Source organism: Mytilus galloprovincialis, chromosome 11 (genome assembly GCF_965363235.1).
Source record: "Mytilus galloprovincialis chromosome 11, xbMytGall1.hap1.1, whole genome shotgun sequence".
Classification (NCBI taxonomy): Eukaryota; Metazoa; Mollusca; class Bivalvia; order Mytilida; family Mytilidae; genus Mytilus; species Mytilus galloprovincialis.
The window spans coordinates 47857228-47878485 of record NC_134848.1 but is presented as its reverse complement, the minus strand read 5'-3'; the positions used below and the strand labels follow the sequence as shown (position 1 = coordinate 47878485).

The 21258-nt window shown below is 33.7% G+C and overlaps 1 protein-coding gene across 2 annotated transcripts in view; it reads right to left on the bottom strand.

Moving 5' to 3' along the window:
* Positions 1-20003, bottom strand: part of LOC143051190 (uncharacterized) — a 92057-nt gene extending 72054 nt beyond the window's left edge. For both annotated transcript variants that reach the window (XM_076224179.1, XM_076224180.1), the window contains exons 1-2: positions 19541-20003; positions 18862-18955 (exon numbers count right to left, since the gene is read on the bottom strand). In XM_076224179.1, coding sequence (XP_076080294.1) covers positions 18862-18955; positions 19541-19894 — 448 coding nt within the window. In that variant the 5' untranslated portion in view covers positions 19895-20003. The remainder of the gene's footprint in view (positions 1-18861; positions 18956-19540) is intronic.
* Positions 20004-21258: the final 1255 nt, after the last annotated feature.

Genomic DNA, 21258 nt, shown 5'->3' with positions numbered 1-21258 from the left:
TCAGTCACGCCGTTGCCGAGGAGGCATTAATTTTTAACCTTGTCTGTTCGTACGTATACGTAAAAATGTACTAATCTTATCGGGGCCTTTTATAGCTGACTAGGCGGTATGGGCTTTGCTCATTGTTGAAGGTCGCATGATGACCTAAAGTTGTTAATGTCTGTGTCATTTTAGTCTCTTGTGGACAGTTGTCTCATTGGCAATCATACCACATCCTCTTTTTTATAAATACGTCCGTACGTTCAAAAAATGTATCCGTTCTTTAACTTTAGTTTGCCTTAACCAAATGTAAGAATCTCACACACAATGCTTATCACCACATAACACATATCAAGTTTGAATTTTGGTCTCAATAATTTTCACCGTTCCAGAGTTATGCCTTTTACAAATATGCAAAATTGCTGAATATTTCGTTTCCTGTCTCTAACTCAAATTTGCCTCAACTAAATGTTATGAAGTTTAAAAATGCTTACTGCCACAAAACTCACATCAGGAACACACTTTTAATGTTCTTGATTTATGAGCCTTTATAACGTCTTATGCAAGCGGGGGGATTATCTGCATATGGCCCATGCACACATTCCCTATTTAGTTTTTTTATTAAGTGTTTTCTTTTTCAAAGAAAACTAATCTCAGAACTAAATTGTGACTATTTTGCCAAGTGACTTTTTGTCCGTGACTTTTTGTCTAGTGACTTTCTGTCCTACATATTTTAATGGTCAGTACTTGATAAGCTTGACTTTTACTTGATAAATAAATATATACGACGCTTGGAGCTCAATGCCATTAATCTGCGTTTTATCTGTTTTCTAGATTTATTCGAACAATACTTCTTTATCACTGGCTGACTACTGCCACCATTAATAAATCCAAACCTGACCTATATTCGACTCTACCAAACTCGATCGCCTTTTGATTCCTATACTTAACCATGCACATGCACGAGTACAAATGATCGCTACAAGACTCTATGAAAGATATCTACATAGATAGGAAGATGTGGTATGAGTGCCAATGAGACAACTCTGCATCCAAGTCACAATTTATAAAAGTAAACCATTATAGGTCAAGGTACGGTCTTCAACACGGGGCCTATGCTCACACCCAACAACAAGATATAAAGGTCGATAAAAAATGACTGGTGTAAAACCATTCAAACGGGAAAAACCAACGGTCCAGGTCTGATCTATATATATAAAAAAAAACGAGAAACGAGAAACACTCTTTCGATCGAGGTATAATATATATCTGTTATTAGGGCTGAAGGGTCCTGCCAGTCCATTCCATTATTCAAAATATTCATTTCATTATTTAAAATTGGCTATTTTTCAATGTTCACGAGTAATTCGTTAGTTTTCTCGTTTGAAATGTTTTACAATGTCTTATCGGGGCCTTAAATAGCTGACTATGCGGTATGGGCTTTGCTCATTGTTGAAGGCCGTACGGTGACCTACAGTTGTTAATGTCTGTGTCATTTTGGTCTTTTGTGGATATTTTTCTCATTGGCAATCATACCACATCTTCTTTTTTTTATATTTCCTCATTTTTACGCATGTTGTTGCATTTAGGTCCTCCGTAAACCCTCTTATAGTCATTGTGAATCAAAATATAGCTATAGTGTCACAGTCATTTTTTTTTATATTTATTTCACTATTCACCGCTTCGATTTGAATAATGAAACATAAACCATTTTATTATTCATCATTCATTTTTTAATATTGAATAGTGAATAGTGAACTATGAATAATGGACGTACTTCAGCGCGGTTCATATATGATATATGGGTAGGCCCAAATTGAATACTAACTTTTTTGCAATCTTTATAATGTTCATGTCGTGTTTTTGATACTTTTCGTATTTCATCGAGCACCCATAATATTTCATAATTGAAGGATGGCTAAAATATAGAAATAAGAAATATATTGTTTATTTTCAAATACCACAAATATCTGCCAAAGACCAAACGACGGTAAATTAAACAAACAAGTTGATAGACGGCCTTCAACAATGAGCAAAAGCCATAAAATGTAATAAATTGTTAGACAATTCAAACGAAGATCACCAACAGCCTTCGGTATGTTATGATAAAACATGATAAGACAGAAAGCAAAAAATCAGGTCCCTGAAAATTTGATTTTACCCTGAACACAGACTTTAATTTTACATGTGACAGAATCACGTTGTTTTATACTTCGTGCTTAAGAAAATAGACACATGCATGGCCAAGAGGCGGATTTAGAGGTTTTTTTTTAAGTTGGCAGCCCCCCCCCCCTCCCAATTTTTGGTAAAACAAAAATGGTTGGTCAAACAGGGAATTGCCGAGGCATGATTGCAGCGTACCCCTCTTCGGCAGTCAGTGATCCTCCCCCTTATGAACATTTCTAAATCCGCCACTGCATGCATGGCAAATCAGAAAATAAAAGTCAGGAATAAAAGACCAGTTTAAAAATCTTTGTTTTCTACTAACACTGTCTATATTTTAAAAAGAATATTTAAGATAATATCTTATTTGAAAACTATTTACTAGTAGGTTTGTTTGAAATTGGTGAGAGAAAACAATATTGCAGGGAGAATAAAGATTTTCATTGAACTTTATATTTCACTCTAAGTCATAAGCCCTGATTTTACACATAATTTACAGTTTTATCTCAGCATGTTATCAGTAATCTGTTACATATATAAACTTTGTGGTCACACTTTCTCTATGGTTCACTAATTGTAACCAGATGTATGTTGACTAAGTAAACCTCAATGTTAAACTGTTTTTATCAGAAATTGTTTTGTAGAATTGGTATGTCCCTGTCCTTCCACAGGTTTCATTGTATTTTCTGCTCTCTCTGGTCAAAAATATGATGATTTTGAAAAAAAATCTGGGACTATTAGACCCCGTTTACACTGACAAATAAGATCGATCTTATCGAACGCGGCCCTTGTCTTTTTAAGATCGATTCAAATAAAGATCGATTCAGTTTCGTTGCCAGTGTAAACAGGGTCTTATACTATTAGTATAATAGTCCAGATAACAATTTTATGATAAGAAAAAAATACAAGATTGATAATGAAAAAACGAATATTTATTTTCTATTCCTTGTATTTCTTAATCTAATTTAATTTAATAAAATGTATGGAAAAAAAAATCTAGATAAATTTCTCATTAACTTAATGACTTCCTATTTTTTAAAACTATTGTTGAAGTGAATTCAGGAAAAAACAAAGATGTACCATAAACAATTATTCCAGCATCGACAAAGGATCTGATATATATATATATATTTTCGTGCGTAAAAATTAACTCTTAAGTAGGCACGAGGTATGCATTGCCCTGCCTGTCTAGTTTGTTTAAATGATCAAACCAACCTTATATTCCAAGTGTAATACGTAGCTGTAATTAATAGAAAACAAAAACTAACAGATCTTGGAAAAAGGGGGAGGGTTAACAAAAATATTGTCCTTGATCTATGGATTCATTTTTTATTTATTTTAAATTTTAGATATTGATTGAACTTAAACATACTTTGGAGTAAAGTAGTTTTGAGATTTTAGCTACCATTTATTTTACTTAAACTGCGGAGTCCTTGGGACTTTTCTGCGTGACAATTTCTTTTTGGCTTACGGTAATTCATCTTCTTGAATATTTTGTTTTCTTGGGAAAAAAGTTCTCCCTTGATGTCTTTAGCAAAGGTTTTAGGTCCAAAGTTGCATTCAATTTCTCCTGATTATAATTTTGATAGACACCCTTGACCCTAAACAAGAAAATCTGGAATAGGTGCAAAATGAAGACTTGCTGACAAGAAACCTGTATTTGAAAGACAATCTACTGTAACATTTTTTGCAAGTGTCTGAACGGTTTATTCAATTTCATTTCATTTTGAATATTTTATAAGTTAGTATAAACTATACGAAGATTTCAATTGAACAATTTGTTTAACTTTAAAAATCATCAGAATTAATTAATCTATAAGTAAATTTGATAATTTCCAAGCTGGAAACGTTACAAGGTTTAAAGAAAATCCATAAAATAGGGTAACAAGAATTCTGATGATTTGTGACCATAACGAATCACCTTCACAATGTTATTCTATGAAACCCTACTATAGAAAATTCTAAAAGGTTCTATACGGAACTAGATACTAGCTTTTGATCATAAACAAGGTTCTATCCAAGTTTGGCAGAAATCAATGACAGTTTGAGAAGGTTATTATCATTTTTAAACCTTTTACCACAGAATGAATATTTGTGGAGGCCCCAACCAACTACGACGGAATGTAGGATGGCTATGTATCGCTTTTGCGACTAAAGTTGCAGGCTCGACAAAAAGGGAGAAATATTAAAAACAAGAAAAATATCTGAAAAAACTGAAGAAAATAAAACATAGTAAATTAACTAACATGCGATACAAAATTTCAAGAAATTCCATCAAGTAATATGGGAGAATATTACAGCACCCACAACTATATAAATCGAGATATAAATGTTGAAAAATAAACTTTGAAGTCCAAAGAGAATTTGAGCAAACTGGATTTTATGACAATATGCACATGACTTTGTTTCATTTTAAGATAACAAATCCATATTTATTTAAGTACAAATGCAGTAACAGCAACACATGATTTTCAAAAACTTGAAAAACATGAACTTGTTTCAGCTACCTGTATTTACCTATCTGGTTAATTAGTATGATTGTTTTGATAAGCATTCCTTTTTGTTGTAATAACTACTTGCACCTTTTTTTTTGGCATTTCTAAAGATATCTTACATATGTCTTCCTATGTAAGTCAATAAAGGCATATTGCCAAATTCCATTTCTACAAAAACTGAGGTAAATATGTCATTTGATATATAACATGGTGTAGCTTTTGGTGTCATTTCAACGTCGCACACGCCCTTGTCAAAATCAATTTTATCAAAAGATAAACGAAAAATATTAATTACACCCCAAATGACTATCCCCCTTTCTCCCCATAACAGTACAATGTATTTATCAATTTCTTCTTTTCCAGCCTTGCCCATTAATGCTTGACAATGTCTGAACCTATGTCATTCTCTTTTTAAAAGTGTGTAATATCAACTTCTGATATCAAACTTTCACATAGAATCGATTCTAAATTGGCTAGATTTGATTTAGTCAGTTCTATACATAGAACAGTATTAAGAACTCTTTATCTTAAATGTAAATAAGTCTTATTAATAATAATATATACATATTGTGAAGCCAAGGTGGTCGAGTGGTATATATAAATATATAAATATATACAACTCGTCTAAACATCAACCTAACAATATTAGATCTGTAACTTTGCGTTCGCAAATTTTTTGTTCTTCCCTCGACGGGATTCGATTAAAACTGACGAGGAAAGGTAACACACGGCCGCTGAAAGCTTTATTATTGTGGAGCCCAGGTGGTCTTGTGGTCTAGCGGGACGGCTACAGTGCAGGCGATTTGGTGCCACGATATGTCAGTAGCATGGGTTCGAATCTCGGCGAACCCATGCTACTGAGATATCGTGGCACCAAATCGCCTGCACTGTAACCGGCGCGCTAGATCACACGAACACATGGGCTTCATAAAAATGAAGCTTTCGCTGGCCGGGTGTTACCTTTCTTCGCCAGTTTTAATCTAGCATCGTACTACAGTACATGCTATAAAAGGCATGAAGATGTTATTTTTACAGATCAGCTAAATTATCTATATATATAGTGAAGGATCCTACAAATTAATGTAAGATACAGTCACAGAAATAATTATATTTACAAGTACGTCTGAACCAGTGACAATTTTACAACAGATGTATCTATCGGATCACCAGCAGTGATGGTGATACATGACTGTGTACATTCTGTATATACAACTCGTCTAAACATCAACCCAATAATGTAAGATCGGTAAATTTGCTTTCGCAATTGTTTTGTTCTTGTTATATATATATATATATATATATATATAGGGCAGAACAAACAAAAAATGCGAGAGTAAATTTACAGATCTAACAGTTCTACCTATAACAGTTTCATACAGTTCTATCTAAAACTGGTTCTGACAGTTCTACTAAGAACAGTTTTTGGGGTAGAACTGTTCTAGGTAGAACTGTTCTAGGAGTGTTTACAACAGCTCTATGACAGAGTATTCTGACAATTCTAACGAGAGATCAGAAGTTATATCCACTGTATGATTCCAAAAGAAGGTCCTGCATTTATTGTTCCCCTTCTTGTTTTTTAAAATCAGGTCGTTATTTTGCACTTTTTTTTTGAATGACTCAGAGGACATAAGAGAAAAAGGTAAGCACGTGTAACCTGCCCAAAACGTTAGATTGTGTTTACGATAGAAACAAAAAGAAAAAAAAGCTGTTTACTTAATAAAACAGAATAAAAAGGGTGGGTTACGCCAACCTTGATATCCCTTTCCCAGTCTAGGCGTATCAGTGCATGTTCATAGATCTCCGTTGTAGAAAAACATCTTCCTATATCTATTTGAAATACATCCAATTTGGGGTTCTCATTGCGGTCTGCTTTTAAATCATTTCGATTTCTTTCAGAAACAAATAAAATACAGAATTGTGAAAAAATATAAAATTCAACTTTTGAACATGTTCAGTTCAATATAACTACATATGTACAGTCATTTTAAAAATGAATTATCTTAATTTACTTGTCATAGTGTTTCTGAAAAACTAATGCGCGCCAATGTAATTACGCAAACGTAAAAAAAAACAAGGAGTAATTGTAACAGGATGCTGTTACGAAGTCTCCCAAACAAAGCTCCCCATTCGCCATTCCTATGGTACCATCCATTTACAAGTATTCAAACAGGAGGGGGTGGTGGTGAACAGCAGGGACTTTACCTACATTTCATTAGATTTGTTTTATCGTCCCATACAAGAATATATATGGTTTAGGGGTGGGGATCTCAATCATTTAAAAGTTGTGGGGTGTGGGTGACCCCATGGACTCTCCCTATATTTCATTTGAAGTGCTTTATTCTTCCATTCAAGAATATATATGGTTTAGGGGTGGGGATCTTGACCGTTTACAAGTTTTCTATCAAGATGGGGGTGGGGTGACTCTCTAGGGACTTCCCTTTTATTTCATTTCATTTGTTTTATTGACCCCTACAATAATATAGATGGTTAAGGGATGGGGATCTGGACTGTTTACAAGATAATAGCACATTCTCAAATTGAACAGGGTGGGGATGACCCCAGGTACTTCCCTTTAATTTCATTTGATTTGTTTTATCCTCAAATTCAAGAATGTATATGGTTTAGGGGTGGGGATCTGGACCGTTTACAAGTTCTCAAACAAGAGGGGGTGGGGTGACTCCCTAGGGACTTCTCTTTTATTTCATTGCATTTGTTTTATTGTCCCCTACAATAATATAGATGGTTAAGGGATGGGGATCTGGGCCGTTTACTAGTTAATAGCATGTTCTCAAATTGAATGGGTTGGGGGTGACCCCCCCCCCCCCATGACATTCCCATTAGTTTTATTTCATTTGTTTTATTGTCCCATTCAAGAATATATATGGTTTAGGGATGGGGATCTGAATGGTTTACAAAATAATAGCATATTCTCAAATTGAAAGGGGTGGGGGTGACCCCATGGTCTTCCCTTTTCTTACATTTGATTTGTTTTATTGTCCTCTACAAGAATATATATGGTTTAGGGGTGGGGATCTGGACCGTTTAAAAGATAATAGCACATTCTCAAATTGAATGGGGTGGGAGTGACCCCCGGGACTTCCTATTAGTTTCATTTGATTTGTTTTATTGTCCCATTCAAGAATATATATGGTTTAGGGGTGGGTATCTGGGTCGTTTACAAGATAATAGCATATTCTCAAATTGAAGGGGGTGGGGATGACCCCATGGGACTTGCCCTATGTTTTATGCAATTTGTTTTATTGTCCTTTGAGCATTTCTGACGACTGCATGTGTCTATCACTTATAGTTTTCAAGTAATATTCTTTTGAAAATTTTAGAAAAGAAAATCCCATAGGATTCTATTGTAAACCCCTCCCTTCTTTCTGCCCCCCCCCCCAAAAAAAATACCCCTAAATAGACCCCAATGCACAAACGAACAATAAATTGCTCATCTAGACATATAAGTCTAACATTCTATGAAACCCTAAGTTAATCTGACAAGTGATTTGTAGAAACGCTGCGGACAAGTTCATTTTTAAAGTGGCGGAAGAAGAGGGAGAAGAAGAATAATAAAAATAATAAGAACTGAGCAAAAACAATAAGTCTCCAAACTTTGTTTGGGAGACTTAATAATCACAAAATGCGCGCAAATGAAATGCGTCCGCATAACTTTCACTTACGGAAAAGCGATTTATGTTGTACAAACGGGTATCATTATTTGCGAAAGAGTCGTTAGCAAAATACGACGACTGGGGAAAAAATCCCGTTTACTTCGTGAATATTGTGAAATTTGCGCTAAAACAGCTTTTACTTTTTTTTAGTGTGCCCTTTTATACTAGTATGCGGCACATTTGGTTATTTTTTTTTAAAGAATTATCCACCCATCTGTAAAACTGTGTTGAATATATTAAAAAGAAAGACAAATTTTAAAATGTATAATCTTAAATCTTTACGCTTTCCAATGTAATGGGAGATAACTTATTTTTAAAATAAATATTTTTTCCTCTGAAACAGATATGATTGTTGACAAAAAGAGTTACATCCCATCATAAATATTATCAAAAAAGTAATACGATAATTAAAAAATATCTGACAAAGTGCACTGTATAGAAGTAAATTTCGTATATATATGATTATTATAAATATCAAATGAAAGAAAAATGTCAAAATGTCAAAATATATTTAGTTTATAATAAGGGGGATAATCAAAACTGCTTGTTTCTAAAAATATATTGTATATATGTACATATGTACTTCGATAAATACATGTTGTTTAAACTATTCATAACTGAATTATTCCTTATAAAAGACGATAAAAATCAATCAATGAAATTTAGCCATTATCCAAGCTCTTGTTATTTGTTGTGTTTTGTATTTTCTGTTACTGGGATAAAAGATAAACAGAACGTCCATGGAAATCTGACGAAGACCTTTACTTACTTGAAAATCTCTAAAGGTTTGGGGGATTTTCAAGATTTAAATATTGATTTACGTAAGTTGTAAATATTTTTTCAACGAAAGTTTCTTTTTTCTTCTTCTTCCTTTTGAACAATTATAATAAGCCCGATCGTAAAGTCGTCTTGTTTTCTTAATAACGTTTTCGCTCCATTTTATTTTGTACAACATGTATTCATATGACAGTAGTGAAGCCTTGTTGACCCTTAAAAAGAAGAGTTACTTCATCATTGAAATTAAACAAGAAACATAATATAAAAAAGAAGATGTGGTATGATTGCCAATGAGACAACTATCCATAAAAGACCAAAATGACACAGACATTAACAACTATAGGTCACCGTTCGGCCTTCAGCAATGAGCAAAGCCCATACCGCATAGTCAGCTATAAATGGCCCCGATAAAACAATGTAAAACACGTTACCAAAACTGGCATTAAATTTCAAATTTACCGAAAAAAAATTGATCCGTATAAACTTGTTATTCAATCTAAATTAAATTTCAGTTAAATCGTCTGATATTAGTAGTTTCGATAAAAAATAAACGTATACCAAAACTGGCATTAAATTTCAAATTTACCGAACAAAAATTGATCAGTATAAACTTGTTATTTAATCTAAATTAAATTTCAGTTAAATCGTCTGATATTAGTAGTTTTGATAAAAAATAAACGTATATTTAAACGAAAAATTTAACGGTGATAAACTAGATTTAAACCTTTTAAATAACAAATTTAAACTGCTATTATTTTTCAAATAAATAACAAGTTTAATAACCCATCAATCGGAATTAAACTTAAGAAAATAAGAAATTTAAAAAAATTATTAAACTTTCATAAACTACTAAAATAATTCTTCATAAATCAGACCTGAAATTCAAAACTAGAAATTTAATTTATGAATAAATTTTGTAAACGTATCATTTCATGCAGTGTTTAAAACAAAATAAAATATTCAAATAATTCACAATCTTCTAATTCTGTACTTCCTTTTGCAAACTCTCAACAATTCTTTTCATTGATTATGTCACATATCAGATATCTACCTGATACAGTCCCAGGAGATGGAAACTGTTTTGTTTTCTCTCTCTAAGTTTAATCATAAAAGGAGACTTGAGTCTGAGTATTACACTGTATGATTTAGTACTGTATATATATATATATAATATTGTATGCTCCCATATATTGTCCAAAATTGGATTTTATGGGAAGATGGAGTTATTATGAGAATACCATGTGACTTTGATAGGTATATACAGGGCATGTTTATACTTGGAAGTATGTGGGCTACATGTACATCCTTTAAAATTCAAGCTGCAGCAGTCGCCTGTATATTTTATGCGACAGTTTAAACCTGATCAAAACATTTTCACTCTACCAAGTACATGTGTACTTTATCACTATATCAAGTGCACATTTCAACCTATTTAGCAATACACACTTATGGTTATATAACATCACAGTACCAGAATTGCACTTAGTAACCAAATTGCACCTACATGTATTCAACAAAAAAAGCTGAAGATATCTTACAAGTTTTCTTTCACTATGTGAAGTTATCTAATTATCATATTTTTAAAATGAGCAAATTAAATTTGTTACCAGCATCCTTTTCTTAAAAAAATAATAGTCATGATAGTTCAAACATGGAATGATGTCAAATTGTTCAAATATTTGAAGAAATAAAACAAAACATCTGTTTATATTCCAGTTTTAAGAATTTGAAATTAAACATGTTACATGTAATGATGTATGGAATTTGGGTACTGACCTCATTACAGAATCATGGATTGTTTGGATGTCAGTTTATGACTCCACATACATGGACTCAAAATTAAATTGATGTAACTATATTGTAAACAAGGATAGTCTACAAAATAAGCACAGAATAGATGTTTGCCTAGTTCATAAAAAAAGCTGGTGAAAAACTGACAATATAGGTGCAATTTGGGTACTCTCATGTTAGCAACTTCACAACTACAAACTTATTTTTATGATCAAAAAGGAAATTAAAAAAAGTACAAACCTAAAGGCAATAAAATGCTTTGCCATGCACAGCCTGATACTACCACAGATATATATTTACCGGTAGCATATAAAAAACACCATTTTTTTTTATATCAGTTGAAATCAAGCATATTTTAATTTTGGACCCTTCAAACTTCAAAATGGACTAATTTGAAAACAGGTATTAGGTGAACCCAAACATTTCTATTCAGCAGCAGTCTCTAACTACATATATTCTTAATTTTATATGATAGTCCTACAAAAATATTGAAAATGTGTAGATTTGATTTTTTTTTTATTAAAAAGAAAAATACCATACCCTCTCCTGCCATTTGAAGTTCCAATGATCATTCCCTAAACATTTTCCATCTGAACTTATTATTTTATTTTAGTCAAACACTATATGTTAATGTAGCCTAGGACATTCGTCCTGAACATTCGTCCTGAACATGCATGAAATATTTGCCACTGGACATTTAGCAACCAACAACCAATCAATATATAGGACATTGTCTTGGTATAAAGCTGGCATTTACGGTAGCGCCTTCCTCATATTATAATTCTGTGAGAGTATGACAGGTTAAATAAGGACCATCATGAAAGGTGTTGACATGGTTCTGTGGGAATGTGACAGGTTACATACGGACCATCATGAAAGGTGTTGACATAGTTCTGTGATAGAGTGACAGGTTACATACAAACCACATGAAAGGTGTTGACATGGTTTTGTGGGAGTGTGACAGGTTACGAACGGACCATTATTAAAAGTGTTAGCATTGTTCTGTGAGAGTATGACAGGTTACATATGGACCATCATGGAAGGTGTTGACATGGTTCTGTGATAGAGTGACAGGTTAAATACAGACCATCATGAAAGGTGTTGACATGGTTCTTTGAGAGTTTGACAGGTTACATACGGACCATCATGAAAAGTATAAGCATTGTTCTGTCAGAGTAAAGAAGGTTACATACAGACCAGCATGAAAAGTGTTGACATTGTTCTGTGAGAGTGTGACAGGATAAATACGGACCATCATGGAAGGTGTTGACATGGTTCTGTGGGAGAGTGACAGGTTAAATAAGGACCATCATGAAAGGTGTTGATATGGTTCTGTGGGAGAGTGACAGGTTACATACGAACCATCATGAAAGGTGTTGTCATAGTTCCATGAGAGTGTGACAGGTTACATACGGAACATCATAAAAGGTGTTGACATGGCTCTGTGGGAGAGTGACAGTTTAAATAAGGACCATCATGAAAGGTGTTGATATGGTTCTGTGGGAGAGTGACAGGTTACATACGAACCATCATGAAAGGTGTTGACATAATTCCATGAGAGTGTGACAGGTTACATACGGAACATCATAAAAGGTGTTGACATGGCTCTGTGGGAGAGTGACAGTTTAAATAAGGACCATCATGAAAGGTGTTGATATGGTTCTGTGGGAGAGTGACAGGTTACATACGGACCATCATGAAAGGTGTTTACATAGTTCTGTGCGAGTGTGACAGTTTAAATTCGGACCATCATGAAAGGTGTTGACATGGTTATGTGGGAGAGTGACAGGTTACATACGAACCATCATGAAAGGTGTTGACATAGTTCCATGAGAGTGTGACAGGTTACATACGGAACATCATAAAAGGTGATGACATGGCTCTGTGGGAGAGTGACAGTTAAAATAAGGACCATCATGAAAGGTGTTGACATAGTTCTGTGAGAGTGTGACAGTTTAAATTCGGACCATCATGAAAGGTGTTGACATGATTCTGTGGAAGTGTGACAAATTTCATACGGACCATCATGAAAGGTGTTGACATGGCTCTGTGGAAGAGTGACAGGTTACAAACAGACCATCATGAAAGGTGGTGACATGGTTCTGTGGGAGTGTGACAAATTACATACGGACCATCATGGAAGGTGTTGACATGGTTCTGTTGGAGAGTGACAGGTTACATACGAACCATCATGAAAGGTGTTGACATGGTTCTATGAGAGTGTGACAGGTTACATACGGACCATCGTGAAAGGTGTTGACATGGTTCTGTGGAAGTGTGACAAATTACATACGAACCATTATGAAAGGTATTGACATGGTTCTATGAGAGTGTGACAGGTTACATACGAACCATCATGAAAGGTGTTGACATGGTTCTATGAGAGTGTGACAAATCACATACGGACCATCATCAAAAGTGTTGACATGGTTTTGTTGGAGTGTGACAGGTTACATACGAACCATCATGAAAGCTTTTTTTACATGGTTCTATGAGAGTGTGACAGGTTACAAACGGACCATCATGGAAGGTGTTGACATGGTTCTGTGATAGAGTGACAGGTTACATACAGACCATCATGAAAGGTGTTGACATGGTTTTGTTGGAGTGTGACAGGTTACATACGAACCATCATGAAAGGTTTTTTTACATGGTTCTATGAGAGTGTGACAGGTTACAAACGGACCATCATGTAAGGTATTGACATGGTTCTGTGGGAGTGATGCAAATTACATACGGACCATCATAAAAAGTGTTGACATGGTTCTGTGATAGAGTGACAGGTTAAATACAGACCATCATGAAAGGTGTTGACATGGTTCTTTGAGAGTTTGACAGGTTACATACGGACCATCATGAAAAGTATTAGCATTGTTCTGTCAGAGTAAAGAAGGTTACATACAGACCAGCATGAAAGGTGTTGACATTGTTCTGTGAGAGTGTGACAGGATAAATACGGACCATCATGGAAGGTGTTGACATGGTTCTGTGGGAGAGTGACAGGTTAAATAAGGACCATCATGAAAGGTGTTGATATGGTTCTGTGGGAGAGTGACAGGTTACATACGAACCATCATGAAAGGTGTTGTCATAGTTCCATGAGAGTGTGACAGGTTACATACGGAACACCATAAAAGGTGTTGACATGGCTCTGTGGGAGAGTGACAGGTTAAATAAGGACCATCATGAAAGGTGTTGATATGGTTCTGTGGGAGAGTGACAGGTTACATACGAACCATCATGAAAGGTGTTGACATAATTCCATGAGAGTGTGACAGGTTACATACGGAACATCATAAAAGGTGTTGACATGGCTCTGTGGGAGAGTGACAGTTTAAATAAGGACCATCATGAAAGGTGTTGATATGGTTCTGTGGGAGAGTGACAGGTTACATACGGACCATCATGAAAGGTGTTTACATAGTTCTGTGCGAGTGTGACAGTTTAAATTCGGACCATCATGAAAGGTGTTGACATGGTTTTGTGGGAGAGTGACAGGTTACATACGAACCATCATGAAAGGTGTTGACATAGTTCCATGAGAGTGTGACAGGTTACATACGGAACATCATAAAAGGTGATGACATGGCTCTGTGGGAGAGTGACAGTTTAAATAAGGACCATCATGAAAGGTGTTGACATAGTTCTGTGAGAGTGTGACAGTTTAAATTCGGACCATCATGAAAGGTGTTGACATGGTTCTGTGGAAGTGTGACAAATTTCATACGGACCATCATGAAAGGTGTTGACATGGCTCTGTGGGAGAGTGACATGTTACAAACAGACCATCATGAAAGGTGGTGACATGGTTCTGTGGGAGTGTGACAAATTACATACGGACCATCATGGAAGGTGTTGACATGGTTCTGTTGGAGAGTGACAGGTTACATACGAACCATCATGAAAGGTGTTGACATGGTTCTATGAGAGTGTGACAGGTTACATACGGACCATCATGAAAGGTGTTGACATGGTTCTGTGGAAGTGTGACAAATTACATACGAACCATTATGAAAGGTATTGACATGGTTCTAAGAGAGTGTGACAGGTTACATACGAACCATCATGAAAGGTGTTGACATGGTTCTATGAGAGTGTGACAAATTACATACGGACCATCATAAAAAGTGTTGACATGGTTTTGTTGGAGTGTGACAGGTTACATACGAACCATCATGAAAGCTTTTTTTACATGGTTCTATGAGAGTGTGACAGGTTACAAACGGACCATCATGGAAGGTGTTGACATGGTTCTGTGATAGAGTGACAGGTTACATACAGACCATCATGAAAGGTGTTGACATGGTTTTGTTGGAGTGTGACAGGTTACATACGAACCATCATGAAAGGTTTTTTTACATGGTTCTATGAGAGTGTGACAGGTTACAAACGGACCATCATGGAAGGTGTTGACATGGTTCTGTGGGAGTGATGCAAATTACATACGGACCATCATAAAAGGTGTTGACATGGTTCTGTTGGAGTGTGACAGGTTACATACAAATAATTATGAAAGGTATTGACATTGTTTTGTGAGAGTGTGACAGGTTACAAACGGACCATAATGAAAGGTGTTGACATGGTTCTGTGGGAGGATGACAGGTTACGTACGGACAATTATGAAAGGTGTCGACATGGTTCTGTGATAGTATGACAGGTTTAATACGGACCATCATGACAGGTGTTGTCATTGTTCTGTGGTAGTGTGACTGACAGGTTACAAACGGACCATTATGAAAGGTGTTGAAATGGTTCTATGGGAGTGTGACAGGTAACGTACGGACCATCATGAAAGGTGTTGACATGGTTCTTTGATAATGTGATCTTTTTCATAATATTTCTATCGATAAATGTTCTATTACAGTTCATATGTTGAAAGAACGATATGGCTCCTTGCATTGGACAGAACCGTGAGTAGGCTTGAGGTTGAACAAATAATTAACTGCAATCCCTTTTCCTACACTCAAATGAAAAAAATGAAAATTTGCCGTACAATTTTCGCTTTCACACAGAAAAAAAAACCCGTTGATATCTTTTAAAGATCTTTTACGTTGCCAAAAACAATTCAATTAATGCCATTACAAAAATGAAAACTTAATTTAAGTCATTGTTAGAAAGGATCTCTATCAAATTATCAAACTTATTCAACATCAATTATCCTTAAGATTATAAAGCGTTGTTACCAGTTTCAACTAAATAAACAAAATGAGGTTACAGAAGTGTTGTCTGCAGAAAACTTTGAATTGCAAATATCAAAATTACAACGCAGAACAAGTATTCATGTATCATTTTACTTTTATCTTTATCGGTAATTTGTACGTTTTCTCTTTGTTTTTACTGTCTGGTATCTCAGCTGGAAAGTAAGTCCTTGGAAACGTCCGTTTTCGTCAAGCTCTATCAGCAAAACCAGCAGGGATAATTAATTAGGTGGCGCTTCAGTCGTCCAAGACGTCGAAAAGTCGGCCATATCAATCGGCTAAAAAACTGACGTTTAAAGTATTTTTAATCAACTCGTCATGCCTTAATTATAATTGATTTTTGCAATTTGTAGGTTTTGCGACCAATATAGTTTCAATACGACATACATACATTACCAAAATTAGCTTGTTTTTGCTATTTCTTTATCTCGTCCGTTTTAAGAATTATCAGCAATTCTTTTTCTTCGCCAAAACCATCGAATTTTGATTACTTGCTGTTTGCGTATCAAGAAACAGAAAACAACAGTAATAATCTTAAATGTAACCGGGTAACCTATTTCAAAATTCTACACAATTTTAAAGCCATAATATTTTACTTTAATACATCAAATTTAGTGACCACCAGTCATGTCAATTTGTACTTGGTTTTGAATGCGTTTCTTCTTCAAAACAGTGAAATTCGACTTCTTTTTATTCTACCTGTGATGGTGACATTGTTTTCCTTTTTCAACGTACGTCCACGTTAAAACATATGTTTCAGGGTCATGTGGATAGTGAAAATTTAAACATTAGAAAAGTTACACAACAAAAAAAGATCTTCTTAATTGCGTTTGAACCTAGACATTCATTCATATTAGAAACAAGTCAGACAAATTAACGATGAACAAAAGCACAACAATAGCAATAAAAATGACATTGTAAAGAAAAGTTCTGAAGGAAAAAATATGATAAAAGGAAGGGAAAGTCAATTAATATCATATTTAATTTTTATAAGTAAAAAAACTTGTTTATTTATTTATCTCCTTACTAAGTAAGCTACATTGTTAATTATAATAGCAAACACTAGCTTATCAAGTCGAACAAGAAGTTTAATAATTCATAAAAATGTGTTCCTACAAATTTGAATTTATTCAAATTGCAAATCTTGTCAAATCTAATAATCCATTAATCATTAAGTAAAATGCACAAGTTGTCCCACAAACTTTCATTTATGATATATATAAAGATTCGATTATTCAGGTAAAATATGAATATACCAATACTGAAGAGAAGAATCCCCATTTTTACAGGTTTACTTTCATAATCTATATAATACCCTGATAAAGGGGTTACTTTGCTAGCTAATCTATTAGTTGAATTTTACCATTTTATAATGTTTTTAAAATTCCAAATAATGTTACATTCACCTAAAATTGTAAGCATTTTTTTTTACAGATTTTCTTTCAAATTTTGTTTAAACTTATCTTTTTTCTATAAGACATTTTCTAGGCAGTACTAGACTGTTCAACTAAGAAAAATAGAATCTTTTACTTTGAAGAAACTTATTGAGATTCTTAGTCCTATTTTATAGAATATAAATTAAACATGATCAGTACATTTTGATTATTATTTTCATTTTCAAGGGATAATTCAAATTCTCTTAAATATGTTTCATTGTACATTATTAGAATTGCTAAAAGAATTATAATACACAAAGAGGTGACCCATAAGACATTTACCCTTATTTATAAAAGTAGCAAAGTAAATTTCATCTGCCAGAGCTAATTTATATAAACATAGCTATGTTTCTACGTGATATTCCTTGATTTTTATTAATTCTTTTGTCTTTTTATATTTACAACTAATCTTTCTCTGAAAAGTAAGGAAGTATCTCTTCTCAATGTTATAATAGCATAGTTGTAAATCCATTTTTTGAAAAAAAATCCTGATTTTCCCAAAGTTAACTTCTTCTTATATTTTTTTTCCTAAGTTTAATTTTTGACTGGTGATTTCAAAAGGGGAGATAACCAATTGTACAAATCGGTAAAAAACACAACCGCTACGTTTTTGAAATAACTTGACGTCTGCGTATCTAATATTCTTCGGTTTAGATATTCACATCGAGTATTTTAATGAGATGTTTTATTAAATTTAAATTCAGTTTCCTAGAAAATATTTAGATTTTTCGATAGGAGACTTGACAATTTTCACACACTAATCAAGTTTAGGATACAAAAAGACTTTGAATTGCAGTGTAAGTTTTATCGAGGTAAAACTATGAATATTCAGAATTATTTTCATCAATAAGTTTTTATCATGCCATTTGTATTTGAGTGAATAGAATGAGGTTTGTCTCATCCGTAGTTTTACTGAATTTTCACAGTCACGTGACCTCCATAATTGCTGATATACTTGGGGTCCAACTGTCTTTAACATCACAGACAGAATTTGATTCTCGAAAATATTAGGTAATGACGTCACGTATCAGTGCAGAACGTCGCGTGCTCAAGTAAATCGGCGTTAATTTATCAATAAAATGCACACGACTTCATTCATACAACAGAACAACTGTCCCAACATTTTGTACCCGTAAAAGTAGTTTTACCAGCTATTTCATTTTACTTCATATTCTAAACGAAAAAAGTACAGTTATGGTAAATTACCTTTACACAGAATAATGGCATTTTCATTTTTTGATACTTACTTCATAAGCTCGAATATCAGCTTGCCTACCGGGATCACTTAATATTCTTGCTGATACAGTCAACAAATTATAAATGTAAAATGAATGAGAAGAATAGAACTTACATGCTTTAACGCATTTCAAACTTTTGTCATGAGGATTGAATTCACACTTTTTCCCTTCTTCACATTCATAGCCTGCACATTTCCCCGCCAATGACTAAAACACATTACAAAAAAAAAAAAAAACCGTCATCATTTTAATGAAGCATTGTTGGAATAATGAGAAAACAATACACATTTGATTTATACAGCTATTAAAATGTGAATATGACAACAATCTAAAATGACAAAAATTAAGATTCCTCCTTACCCTATTAAAATTATTGGACTACTTGTGTGCTAAAGGAACTTGTAATGCGCAAATTTCGTTTGATCCCAGTCGAAGATCGTTTGAGATGTTATAATATTTACATCCATAATTTGTTTACCAATTAGAAAAATACCCCAAGAATATTTCAAATGAAAGGGATAGCATTATTATATATAAATATATATATACAAAAAAAAGTTGCTTTAAAAATTGCATTATTTTATCTTCAAGCAAGACTTGCAAGTGTATACAATCATACATCTTAAATTCCGTTACTCGAAAATCGTTATTCATTGTACATTGTCAACAAAATTGTATGTTTATGTTGCTATAAAATGCAACTAAACCAAAACAGAGACAATACATGAAAGATAATCTGATATAAATAAAATAATTTGTGATGATTAAGTTTTAGATTCCGTTCTTACATACCTTTTGCCATGTTGTTATATTACTTCTGATACAGGTCGAGTCGTCGGCAATCTCGTTAGCCTCACCATCAGACATCACAAGGTCACATAATTTCCAATCTTGTCTGTAATTAATAGACGTGCAGTTTGACGTAATGAAGCATTTCTTAGCACATTCGAGCATTGACAGCTGGTGAAATCTAAGAAGTACTCCTGTCAATGAACATTTACCCTTTTCAATCATACCGACTCCAGAAAGATTTGGTTTCTTGCACTTATCGTCATCAGCCGAGCATACGTCATCCATATTCATACAGTTAACTATTCCTGTGAATTGGATCACAAGTAATAATAAAAATGATTTTTTTAAATTCATATCTGTTTTTCAACGTTTTAAACTATTCCGTCAGATGAAATACATGCATTAGTGTTTAATAACATTAAATATGCTAACCCGTCTAAAGTTAACCAGCAACTGCATGAGATGCATTCATTCTGATAACTAAATTGAAATGTATTTAGTGTTTATCATTTATCCTGTTTAAAGTTGGATCAATTAAAACAATTCGAGTTACACAGACCATAACAAGACCTGTAAATGTTTAATTCGTTCCAGGTGATATTTCAATACCAATGCCAATATTGTGATTATTTTATTGTTTGATTTATCATTTAGAGGATGAAAAAACGATAAATCGTTATTTAATGCGTGAACATACTGTTTTTAAAATGAGCAATTCATGTTTTAAATACAGTTGATGCTAAATACATGTATTTTGTAGTCATATTAAACTTTTTAGCAATTTTGGGTGAAACATAATTATTTGCTATATTTTCCAAATATTTAAGATAAAATGTAAAATTCTTTTTGTAGCTTTTTCTTTGTAAAGGTTGGTACGTTATCAAGAAAACATGGAGCAATAAGTATTTCTTAATAATAAATAATTTACTGAGGACCTACATCAGATCGAATATTTCGTTTAGTTGGTTTCTTCATTACAAAAGATTTGTCAGTCTTTTAGTTTGATCACTTTATTTGGGGGTTGGGGGTATAGAATTATATACCAAGGACAAAGCGATACCCTTCTGTTGAAACAGTTAACGCGAAGGCCTTGAAAATTAAAATAAAAAGACAAAACGGGTTTTAAAAAAAAGAAGCTATGGGGTCGGAACCCTCCCCTCCACCCTTGAAAAAAAAACCAAAGTGACCGGGCTAACTCTAGGTGCTGCGGAAGGGTATTTGTACTTCTAGTTGTTCCCTTATATGTACCTGTCGGGGTTGCCCTTGAAAGGAAAAGACAAGGCATATCTCGACCGACGAAAAAGGCGGATATTCTAACTACACATTTTGTTTACGAAAAATAATTTTAACAAGGTTCATCTTTATTAAAGTTAGTGGACAATGTAACTATAGCAGGTCTAGTATATATGACGATAATAAATCACTTGGTAAAAATACAGAAAACAAATCGTGATTCTCATTTTTGTTTGATTTGAAAGACAATTTGAATAAGAACATATTTTAGCAATATATCATTACAACATGCAAAATAGGAACAACCATCGGGTGTTTCATCTGAAGAGCTGTTTTGGAATTTAGAGGTTCCTTTCTGGTTAAAGTCGAAATGTAAATGTGAAAACAATTCAAAATGCAAGTTTTATTTTCAAGAAGTATGAAATAAATTATGTATCGTTACTTTTGTAACCAGTTTGAAAACATTTCAAAACCCTAAGCTGCCT